Source organism: Diceros bicornis, chromosome 35 (assembly GCF_020826845.1).
Source record: "Diceros bicornis minor isolate mBicDic1 chromosome 35, mDicBic1.mat.cur, whole genome shotgun sequence".
Taxonomy (NCBI): domain Eukaryota; kingdom Metazoa; phylum Chordata; class Mammalia; order Perissodactyla; family Rhinocerotidae; genus Diceros; species Diceros bicornis.
In genome coordinates, this window is record NC_080774.1 from 31987849 (window position 1) to 32000566 (window position 12718).

The following is a 12718-nucleotide window of genomic DNA, read 5'->3' on the forward strand; positions in this document are numbered from 1 at the left end:
AGAAACCATAGACCAATTATCATAAAGATAGACAGAAAAATCCTTAAAATATTAGTGACCCAAATCCAGCATCATATAAATACAATTATACCCCATGACCAAGAGGGATTTACCCCAGGAATACAAGGTTGGTTTAATATCCAAAAATCAATTCACATAATACATTACAGTAATAAAGGACAAAAACCATGTGATCATTTCAATAGCTGCAGAAAAAGCATTTGACAAAATCCAACACCTTTTCGTGTTAAAAACTTTAAACAAAATAGAAATATAAAGGAACTTCCTCAACTTAATAAAAGTTTCATCTACCCAAAACCCACAGTGAACACCATATTCAACGGTGAAAGACTAAATTCTTTCCCGTAAGATTAGAAACAAGCCAAGGATGTCCGTTCTCACCACTTCTATTCAACATTGTACTGGATATTCTAGCCAATGCAATGTTGAAACAAACAAAATGAACAGAATCCAGATTAGAAAGGAAGATGTATAACTGCCTATATGCAGATAAACATGATACAGTATATCAAAAATCCCAAGAAATCCACTAAAAACTCTAAGAATAAATAAGTTTAGCAAAGTGCACAGGAAACAAATTCTATATGCTAGCAAAAAACTATCCAAAAATTAAATCAATACAACAATTTTGCACATAAAAACATCAAAAATAATAAAAGACTTAGGAATAAATTTAACAAAAGAAGTCCAGAATTTGTACACTGAAAGGTAAAACAGCATTGAAAAAAATTAAAGAAGATCTAAATAAACGGAGAGACATTCCATGCTGAATGACTAGAAGACTCAATATTGCAAAGATGGCAATTCTTGCCAAATTGATTGATAAATTTAATGTAATCCCTATCAAAATCCCAGCAGACGTTTTGCAGAAATTGACAAACTGATCCTAAAATTTATGAGGAAATTCGAAGGACCTAGTTTCAAAAACTATTTTGAAAAATACAAAGCTGGAGTACCAACACTATCTGACTTCAAACTTACTATAAAGGCATAGTAATTAACTGGCACAAGGTTGGGCATATAGATAAATGGAACAGAAGTAAGAGTCCGAGGGCAGGCCCAGTGGCATAGTGGTTAAGTTTGCACACTCCGCTTTGGCGGCCTGGGGTTCACAGGTTTGGATCCCCGGTGCGGACTTAAGCACCACTTATCAAGCCATGATGTGGCCGCGTCCCACGTATAAAGTAGAGGAAGATGGGCACGGATGTTAGCCCAGGGCCAATCTTCCTCAGAAAAAAGAGGAGGATTGGCAATAGATGTTAGCTCAGGGCTAATTTTCCTCACCAGAAAAAAAAAAAAAAGAAAGAAAGAAGAGTCCAGAAATAAATCTTTATATCTATGGTCAATTGATTTGCACCAGAAGTGCCAAGAAAATTCGATGGGGAAGGATAAACTTTTCAACAAATGGTGCTGGGGCAATATACCACCCCCCCCGCCCAAAGAAAGAAAGAAAGAAAGAAAGAAAAAAAGCCTTATACCCTTACCTCACACCGTATACAAAAATTAACTCAAAATAGACCATAGACCTAAATGTAAGAGTTAAAACCACTAGAAGAAAACCTAGACAATTGTTATGACCTTGGGTTAGGCTAAGCACTCTTAGATAGGACTCCAAAAGCATGATCGATTAAAGAAAAAAAATTGATAAGTTGAACTTTATCAAAATCAAAATTTTTGCCCTTCAAAAGATACTATTAGGAAAATAAAAAGACAAGCTACAGACTGGGAGCAAATATACGTAAATCACATAGCTGATAAATGATTTATACCCGGAACATATAAAGAACTCTTAAAATTCAATAATAAGACAAGCCAATTAAGAAATGGGCAAAAGATTTAAACAGACACTTCTCCAAAAAGATATATGAATGGCTGATAATCAAATGAAAAGAAAAGATACTTAACATCATTAGGCATTAGAGAAATGCAAATTAAAACCATAGTGAGGTACTAGTACACAACCACTGGAATTGCTATAATAAAAAAGACTAGGAAGTGTTGATGTGGATGTGGAAAAACTAGAATCCTCACACATTGCTGGTGAGAATGTAAAGTAGTGCAGCCACTTTGTAAAACAGTTTTGTAGTTTCTTAAAAAGCTAAACAAATTTATCATATGATCCAGCAATTCTGCTCCTAGGTATTTTCCCAAGAAAAATGAAAATATATGTCCAAAGACTTGTAGGCAAGTGTTCATAGCAGCAACGTTCTTAATAGCCAAAAACTGGAACCAATCCAAATGTCCATCAACTGGTGAATGGAGAAACGAAGTGTGATATGTCCATACAATGGGATATTATTCAACGACAGAAAGGAACTAACTACTGATACAAGCAACAACGTGTATGCACTTCAAACACACCACACTAAGTGAAGGAAGCCAGATGGAAAAGACTATATATTGTATGATTCCATTTATTTGAAATGTCCAGAAAAGGCAAATCTATAGAGGCAGAAAGCAGATTAGTAGCCGCCTAGGACCAGGCTGGGAGTGGGGAACGACTGCAAACAGGAATGAGGGAACTTTTGAGGGTAGTGGAAATGTTCTAAAACAAGATGATGGTGATGGTTCCACAACTTAATAAATTTACCAAAAATCATTGAACTGTACACTTAGAATGTCTGGATTTTATGGCATGTAAATTACATTGGAATAAAGTAGTTAAAAAAAGACTGGACTAAAGTTCAACTATAGGGTGAGGGTACCTTTTAGTTTCAAATAGCCTGGGATCACAGAGGAAATTTCCTGTAGCTTGAAAACTTGTCAAGTTGTCTTAGACTGGTTAAAAAGAACTTGTTTCGTATGAGGTACAATATTTAGGGTCACAAAAAGAAAAAACAAAAAAAGGAACAACCTCCTTTGGGAATTGACCTCAGGTCAGACTCAAGCTGTCAAGGTGAAGAGTGTGCCACCACAAGGGGGCACCATCCCACCACCTCTTCCCTCCCCACCTCAGCCAAGAGCTAACTGCTGGGCTGGCACTAGGTTAGCCTACATTCAATTTATCTCTAAAAATTAAGGGAAAAAAGGTAGTTTGTAAAAAGAAACACATATGGATACTCAAAGGGCAATGTTTCATAATAAAAGTAGGAAATCATACTCAGACCAGTAATGCATGCTGTCAGCAAACTTTTTCTATGAAGCACATATAAGATCTCTGTCACATATTCATCTGTTCTGTTTTTACAACTCTTTAAAAATATGAAAACCCAGTCTTAGCTTGGGGGCTGTATAAAAACGGGCAGCTTGCCGATCCCTCAGTTAGGGTATTAATGTTCCATTAAAATGATGAGCAACAGATGAGGAATTCTACCCTGCTTCACACTCTTTTGGTCAAGGGTAAAAATGTATCTCTGGTTTTAAAATATCCACCACAAATCCATCAGCAGAGATAATTTGAAGAGAGACTGGGGTGAGTGAATCTGCTCCAGGCTTCTCCAGAAGGACTGGCGATGATATGGGCTGAGCACGTCGTGAGCTCTTAGCCAGATATGAGGGCAGACTGCAAAGACAGACCTTTTTAAAAAAGAGGTCAATCTCTAAAGAGCCCCCTTCCAATCACAAGACTTCACCAGCCAAATTGGGGAGACTCTATGAGATTCAAGACGAGGCCCCCTTGACTGCACATTCATGCTTTCACATTGACACTTCCAGAACAGCTAGAGTGTGCGAAACGACAAAAGTGCAATTCAATTATCTCTATAATTCAATCATTGTACTAATACCTTTTATTTTTTCTGAGACAGTTTCACTCATTTTGGTCTAGGGCCTTTAAAACACACTGCATATCCTTCATTTGCCAACAATTTGTACTACAAGGGTCTGAGATCATCCTTAAAGAGAACTGTACTAGAAAACCAGGAAGACTAAAATGCTGGTCATTTCTGAGACCTGCTGAGAATACCAAACAGCAAACGACATGCTAGATAAGGTCTCTCAAAAGTATTGCAAAAATGGAAGATGCAGAAAAGCCAAAAGAACCATTAGAAATCCATGAAGTTTAATAATTTCTTCAATTAAAACTAAAATAGTTAACACTGCTTACATTACATGTTCAAAAAAATTCTTTGACAAGAAACAGAGTTGACAACAGAAAAAAGATAATTTCAAATCAAAAAATATTCAGCTACTTATTTTTAAATAGAAAGGTCTAAATTTCCAGATGTCTATCTACCTACTGTATGACAAAGTAGACCCTATTCCTCTAACAAAATAGAAGCTAATATTCAGCATTCACAAATTTTAGGTCAGAGAGAGTTTTCACTTTTCAAGGTGTGATAATACATTTCACATAAAACATTAACAAGTCCAGTATATACATAATTCGTTTATTTCCCAAATCATGGCAAAATGAAAAGATTCTATATTCTCAAAGTAACTAGAAGGTTTCAAGCAGCCAGGGTCCCCTGAGTTCAGGGAAGTGAAATTCTGTTAATCAGCAGCTATACCGTCATCAGGGTGTTTCACAAGAGAGGTCAGTATCTTGGCTCGTACTCTAGGATACCTGGAGCACCACTGTAAAGCAGCCCCTCATGGGTCAAGGTCACTACCCGGCCCGACTGCTGAACATGCACAGTGCGGCTGCTGGCCTTTCCAGACACAGCGCCCAGCGGGACGAGGTCCTGGGCATTCACTCTCTCTCGTGTATTTGGCACTACAGGTGATGGTACAAAAAACTCAGGTGCTCGGGGGCCAAGACGGCACGCAAAACAGAGCTTTTGCTAAAACTTTTGGAATTAAGTTTAATATTATGGATGGCACTTTGCTATGAGTTTACTGACACCTGTCCAATATTTAAGGTTACAGAGCAGTAAAGTGAGGTAAAATTCTTTTCTAAAAATCCTACCAGGCTTACCTTTCAGAGCTATCACCTTAGAGGCTGGGTTCATGACGGCACTTCCTGCAGAGACAGGCTGTCTGATTGACGTCATTGGATCACTCATGTCAATAATCACTACCTGCGCCTGCTCACTAACTTTCTCTCGGACACATATAAATTTGTCAGATTCCATGGTCAGTGCGCTCAATCCAATATTGGCTGGATTAATTCCCAGGTTTTGGAGCTAAACAGAAGAGAAAGATTTGATTAAAGTAAGTTTTTCCTCTCTGAAATAGATTCATCTCCCTAGGGGTTAATGAGAACTCACAAGAATAAGGATAATATGAGGGAGAGGGGAAGGACGCCATGAGTGATACAGACAGGACGAGATAGCTGGGATGGGGCAAGGAGCCCACAAAAGAGCACACCAGAGAAGGCCTCACAGATAGACTCACAGCTGAGAGCCTCAGAATGAAGGAAGGTGGTCTTGGAGAGGGGAAGGTGTGTGTGTGGGGGGGAGGAAAAAACGTAAAAACTGGTTTCTCCGGCAATAACAAACAACTAGCCAAGAGTTTTTGTTTAAAATATTTCCCTTCACATCATAAAGTCTGTCTAAATCTGATTTAAATGAATTTCTAAGTCCGTGTAAATACTTCTTGGTGAGTCCAAGGTTAACAAAAAGTCAACAGGCAGGTCTAGTACATCTTCGCAAGTAGATGGATTGCTTCTACTTGTATTAACTGAAATCAGGTGCCTTTCTCCAAAGGTCATTTTATCCATAGCACCCGGCTTAAAAAAAGACCTATGAGGTGAGCTTCAATGAAAAACCCTGGGAAAACACACAATCAAGAAATTCATATCACCCCTATGAAGAACATGCTTATTTCTATAAACTTGCCCTGCCCCAACATACCTACAAGGTACCTTTATTTCTTTTTTTTTTTTGTGAGGAAGGTCAGCCCTGAGCTAACATCTGATGCCAATCCTCCTCTTTTTTTCTGAGGAAGACTGGCCCTGAGCTAACATATGTGCCCATCTTCCTCTACTTTATATGGGACGCATGGCTTGGCTCGACAAGCAAGGCTCGACAAGCAGCGCGTCAGTGCGTGCCCAGGATCCTAACCGGCAAACCCCGGGCTGCCGCAGCAGAGCACGCGCACTTAACCGCTTGCACCACCCGGCCGGCCCCAAGGTACCTTTATTTCTAAACATTGTTCTGCTCAACCCAAATCGTACTGCTACTGACTTTGATCCTTTAACACCTGTTACCTTGTGTGACCTTTATAGGTTTATGCTAGCAACAAAGACCAGGAACCACTTGTTAAAAATAATCACTACTCTTTGGAAGGAGCACAAATGAGACTCTTCATACTGCTAGTATAATTCTTTATTCTATCATTTATTTCCTTTGTTACAGACATGAACTCCTCAAAAGTGGGGACTGGATCTTGTCTTTTGTAGTACAGAGTCTAGCACACATGGGATATTCCAGCTGCTGAGTGGAACAGGCTGCAGGACAACAGCTCACCTCATCTGATCTTCCCATTAACCTATGAAGCAAATACGCTACACACAATTTACACTTGTGTAATACAAGGCTTTAGGTTAAGAAATCTTTTCAAAACCTCATAGCCGATCAGTGATGGAGCCAGGTGTGAATAAAGCCTGTGCCCTGAACCACAATACTCAGTTGTTTGAAATTCATATTTCATTTTAACACAGAAAGGATGAACTAAGTGGTGATTACCTTTCCAAGTGAGTCCGCCCAAACAAACAAAAACACACATAACAGCAAAGAAAACATTACTTCACAATTGTAGTGAAAGCATTTAAAAAAAAAATAGAACCTACCCATTGATGCTGTCACTACTAAAAGAATGTCCCTGCCCATTCCAGCCTAGGGTTACAGGACAGAAAATAATGCTAACGTGGGACAGGGCTCACAGGGGGCGCATCCGCCAACACTTCCAGCCATGGCAGGAGCATGCCAGGTTCTCCGTACTACTCAGAATACTACCTCAGGGGCTTGCCAGACAGAAACTTTGACCCTAGAGTATTAGGTAAAAGGAAGTTACCTCCTGAAACAGAGACAACTATTGGAGAAAAAATAATTTAGGCTGAAATCAAGTCAAAAGGAGATCATCTCACTTCTAAGGGAATACGCAACCATAGCCTTTTCAACCCTGAATTTCTATTAATTGTCCCCCAATTCAAGAGGTAAAAATAACCAGCTTTAAAGACTTCTTCTTCAAAGAAGTCAAAGGCAGTAGGCTGGATGTTGATCTGATGGAAAGGATATTTCAGATAAAGAATGTGGTATTCTCCAGTTCTTTGGGAGTATCCCCCAAGTTCTGCTGTTCTTTTCAGTTCCACTGAATAAGTCATATTTATTCACTCCTCTGAAAAACGCAATTTTATAATTTTTATATTTTTCTACGTTTGGAAGACTACACACCAAACTCACCATTGGTTACCTCTGGGGCGTGGGAACCACTTGCACTTTTCACTGCTTATACATCCCTGTTGTTTGAATACACATAGGTTACTCTTGTAATTTGTGAGAAGACACACAAAAAAGAATATTCTTTCTAGTGGATTCAGCTACTTATCAATGAAAAAGTTGAATCTCTTAGTCAAGATTAAGGGGGGATTGAGGAGTTAGCATTTAATGGGTACAGAGTTTCAGTTTGGGAAGATGAAAGTTCTGGGGATTTATGGTAGTGATGGTTGCACAGACATGTGAATGTACTTAATGCCACTACACTGTACACTTAAAAATAGTTAAAATGGTAAATTTTATGTTCAGTATGTTTTACCAAAATTTAAAAAAAGATTAAGGGAGGATTTAAAAAGTAAATTATACACTGCTATGAGGTTGAGTAAAATCAAGCACACACAATCAAGGAAAACACATTCAACCATAGGGCATTTTTTAACACCCTGAGGTTTTTATAACAAGTCTTCATTTGCTACAAACACCCTGCCTGTTTGTTATTCCAGCATTCCTTTCCCCATCACAAAGAACATCCACACACTGGCTACACACTAGTACATTATTGTTAATTTAGCAGAAATGACTCACTAAAATTAAGATAAAAAATTAAGCCGAGATCTAGCTAGAAAAGAACAAAACTGATTTTCTTTCAACAAATAAATATCAAGTACCCACTATGTGCCAGGCTTTAGGGACACAATGGACAATAAAGCAGACAAGATTCTGCACCAGCTCATATTCTAGTAAAGGAAACCAACAAGCTTATTTTAAACTGAGATTATTACAATGACAAAACAAACAGGGTGAAGTAACAGAGTTCCAGGAGAATAGAGCTATTTTAGACATAATAAAAGGACATGAAGGAGTCCTAAGCCATTTCTCATATTCAGGTTGATGATTTATAATATATTTAACCTATTGATTGTGTAACTTTCCTGGTATCATCCTCTCTTTCCAATGTTTCTTTCTCCACAGAGGTTGCTCATAATACTCTGCTTGTGTTTATGCAGATATTTCAGAACTATTACAAAGCCATTTGAAGTAGCAGGTTAATGTAGTACATGTAGTAATGTACCAGTGTAGTAAATGAAAGTTGAGACTTTCTCAAAGCAAATACTGTTCATACATTCATTCCATTAATAAGACTGAAAACATACTACCCACTAGCCACTGTGCTAGACTCTGAAAATACTAAGATACATAAGATACAGTCACACCATCCAGAGCCCCACAGACCGTGGAAATGAACAATTAGTATTAGGGTGAACCATATGAAGTTGCCAATAGATGTGACTAGGGGACAATGAAAAGTTACCTCCGGGATGGGGGGGCGGGGCAGAGGGAGGACAGGAGGTAAAAGAAAGCTCCCTGGAGACCTAAGCAGAGTCTTCCTTTTTTATTATGAAATATTATAAGCATATAGTAAAATTTGGAGAGCATTCTAAACTCAAGCATCCAACACCCAACTCTGTCAAATGTTGCCACAATTTTTGCCACACTTACCTCAGCTTTGTTACAAATGAAACATTACAGATAATGAAGAGATAAGATATTCATTCTCACCAATAAAGAAATGCCAATGAAAATGAGATGCCATTTTTCTTTCATCAGCTTGGGAAAAAATTCTGAAATTGATTAATATGTAATGTTGGCGAGAGTGTGGGAGAACAGGTATTCACACAGAGTTGAAGAGAATAATATTTCACAAGCCATACATCAGTATCAATTTTAAATAAATACCCTATGACCCAGTAATTTAACTTATACTAATATATCCTACAAAAACACATACTAGGATGAGTGCATAAAGAATTCTCACGCTCTAGAAGAAAATGGATTATGTCAAGGATATTCTCCACAGCTTTGCCAATAACTGGAATACTTTCCAACTAATAAAAACAGTGAATCCGATGTGTATGTAGTGACTTGGAAAGAGGTCTACTACTTGGTAGGTTTAAAAAAAAAAGATGCAGGAGTCTGCAGAACCCTTATAGCCCACAAAGCCTAAAGTATTTTTTATCTGAATTTATTTTAGATTTCTCTAGTATTATATAGGCTCCTCTAATTGACAGGCTACTATATACACTTTTCTGCTTTTCACTCAATATTTCCTTGTATTGATGTAGCATAATTTAATACACTTTCTAGTGCTAGTTGGCTTATTCTAATGTTTTGCTATTACCATTGAACATTGCCATAAATTACCTTGATCAGATATACTGAAATTGGCACATGTACTAAAATATCTGTAGAATAAATTTCTAGAAGTAGAACTGTATGGGACAAGGAATATATTTCCAAAACCAGCACCAAATGAGTATACCTATTTTCTACATCCTTTCCAGCCACGTTATCAACAGCTTGATATTTTACGCTTCGATAGATGAAAATTTTTAATTTGTACTTCTCACAAGTAAAGTCTGAACATCTTTTTAGGTTCAAGAGCCATTTGTATATCTTTTCCTGTGATCTGTCTCTATATACCCTTTGCTCATGTCTCTTATTGCTTGGAAGGCAATTTTTATGTATTAATAAAGTTAGCTCTCTGACGTGAGCTGCAAACCTTTTGAGTCTGTTTATGCAGACTTCTACGGAGTCTAATTCACTGACCTCAGGTGTGTGTACTGGGTCTGGTGTCATACTTAGAAAGACTTTTCCACATTTTCTTCTAATACTTATACTTTCTTTTTTATGTTTGAGTTTCTGATCCATATTTATTTTGGTATGAAGTTCCAGCTTCTACTTTTTTCTAAATGGCTATCCAGTTTACTCCATATCATTTGTTAATAATCTTTGAAATGCTATTCTGATCTCACACTAAATTCCCAAATATATTTGTATCTACTTGTGTATATATCTGTTTTTTTTTTTTAATTTTTGGTGATCGTCACCAATGCAGCATATAAGTTGGGGGATGTGCAAAACTAACCAAATAAGGTCTATAACACAATTCCACTTATGTAACTAAACATGCATCCAACATTACACATTGTACATGAGAACATACAAGTTTTAGAATATTTGCCTATGGTGAGGAAGTGGAGGTAAAAATGAAATAACCAAGCAGACAGAGGCTTGAACGGACCAAGTGTGCCATGAACTAAGAAATACAACCACCATCTACTCCTGATCAAAAAGATTCCTCTTTTCTTGATGAGGGCAAATATTAAGTCAATGAAATCTATAACAGAAACAACATTAAAGGTCCAAGAGATGTGTGTCCATTTTTGACTCTTCTAGTCAGTTCCTTAAATCTATCTATGCATCGGTACCACACTGTTTTATTTATTGAGGCTTTAGATTGTTTTTAAACATCTGGTAGGGTTTGCCCTCCTCAGCCCTCTTTACTTTCAGAATTTTCTTAAATATTGTATCGCTTAACTTTCTGTCTAAGTCTAAAGGAAATTTCTGCCCCCAAAATAAAAATACAGGGGTCATCTATATATAGATGGTTAGGTGAAGCCATGAGACTGGATGAAATCACCAAGAGCGAGTGTGATGAGTGAGAACAACGGGCATGGACCTCATGGCACAGAGTCTTAGGGAGCACCAAGACTTAGAGGAGGGCAGGGCCGCAGCCCATGAAGATGAACATAATTTAACTAAATGAAAGTTAACATATTTAAACAAACCAAGAATGAGAAATAGCAGAAGTCCCACAAGGCAACAACCACCTATGCTTAGTAACTCACGAAACTCTGCATATTACAAGGAAACCTCCCAGTCCTACCTCCTTCTCATGTATGAGCTACACTCAAATTTCATCATCCTCTTCTTACTTAGTCCCCTGTTGGCTTATATGACAATGTCTAAGATCATAAATCCCTGGAGGATGTGGATCAGATTAGTTTTATTTACTCTGTCTGCAATTGATAGAAAAATCCTGGAAAACAGAACGACATCAATGTCCTAGATAGTACAATATTCAAGACAGAAGGCAGTGGGATTCTAGAAGATAAGACTGCTGCATCTGAGGTACCCCCCTCCAGATTCTACAACATTATCCATCAGATGATTTGTGAGCTCTTCAAAAAGAACATCATGAATACCTTGGAGTCAATATGGGCTCACTAAGAAGTCATGCTAAATCAACCTCATTTTCTTAAAGCCAAGCAAATGTGGCAGAATAAATCTTCATTTCAGCAAAGCATTTGGCTTAGCTCTCCTGAGGTAGCTGGAAGTCACTTCCATAGCCAATAAAGGCCCCATCCCAAGCCTTTTATCTATGGCACTTTTATGGCATATTTTAGAACTTTGCTTTGTATTTGTCACTCACATATACCTTATCACTTGTTTATTCTTAGAGTCAGATTCAGGGTCTCCTCATTTTGAATCTCTCAAAACATCTAGCTCATAAAAGCTCAAATAATATATGAAACAAAAAACTCTTGAAATGAGACAGAGAAGTGTGAAGTGAGCTGGTATACAAGCAGGTATACAGCTGAACCATACCCAAGGGTGCTGGCTGTATGGACCACTGTCTACCTAGTGCTAGACCCCAGGGCTCTGACCTTAATTACCTGCTGGTCAATATTTTGAACAACTACTCTAGTTGAAGCCATAAGCAGGTTTTTTTTTTTATGGGCTAAGGGTCTACTTTGAGACTGTCAATATACCTGGGTAACAATCAGAATAGAATCTTAACAGATTTGGAAGAACTATCAAATAAAAACGATAGATGTACACAAACAAATAAAATACTACATTTGTGTTACGTATCAAAAAATAAGATCATGGGGCCAGCCCGGTGGCGCAAGTGGTTAAGGGCGCCCTGCGCTACAGCGGCCCGGGGTTCGCTGGTTCGGATCCCAGGTGCGCACCGACGCACTGCTTGTCGAGCCATGCTGTAGCAGCGTCCCATGTAAAGTAGAGGAAGATGGGCCCAGATATTAGCTCAGGGCCAGTCTTCCTCAGGAAAAAAAAAAAAGAGGAGGATTGGCATCAGATGTTAGCTTAGGGCTGATCTTCCTCACAAAAAAATAATAAGAAGATCAAAGCTCTGTTCAAAAAGCAGCTCTAAGACAAAATATTGACCAAATGCAATGTGTAGACCTTCTTTGGATGCTGATTCAAACAAACCAAAGGTAGAAAACATTTGAGACAAATTAACATTGACAAGGTATTTGATGACATTGAGGAATTACTGATTTTTTAGGTGTGATAATGTTATTAGAGTTTGTTTTAAAAATAAAAAGTTCTTAGTGTCTATTGACAGATAAATGGATAAGCAAAATGTGGCATATACACAAAATAGAATATTATTCAGCCTTAAAAAGGAAGGACATTCTGACACATGCTACAACATGGATAAACCTTGAGGACATTATTCTAAGTGAAATAAGCCAATCACCAAAAAGACAAATACTGTATGATTCTACTTATAT

General features: G+C 37.8%; 1 protein-coding gene across 1 annotated transcript in view; it reads right to left on the reverse strand.

Annotated features, from left to right (window-relative positions):
* Nucleotides 1-12718, reverse strand: part of CLTCL1 (clathrin heavy chain like 1) — a 118370-nt gene that overhangs the window by 90314 nt on the left and 15338 nt on the right. The window contains 1 exon segment of the mRNA XM_058532261.1: nt 4877-5084. Coding sequence (XP_058388244.1) covers nt 4877-5084 — 208 coding nt within the window.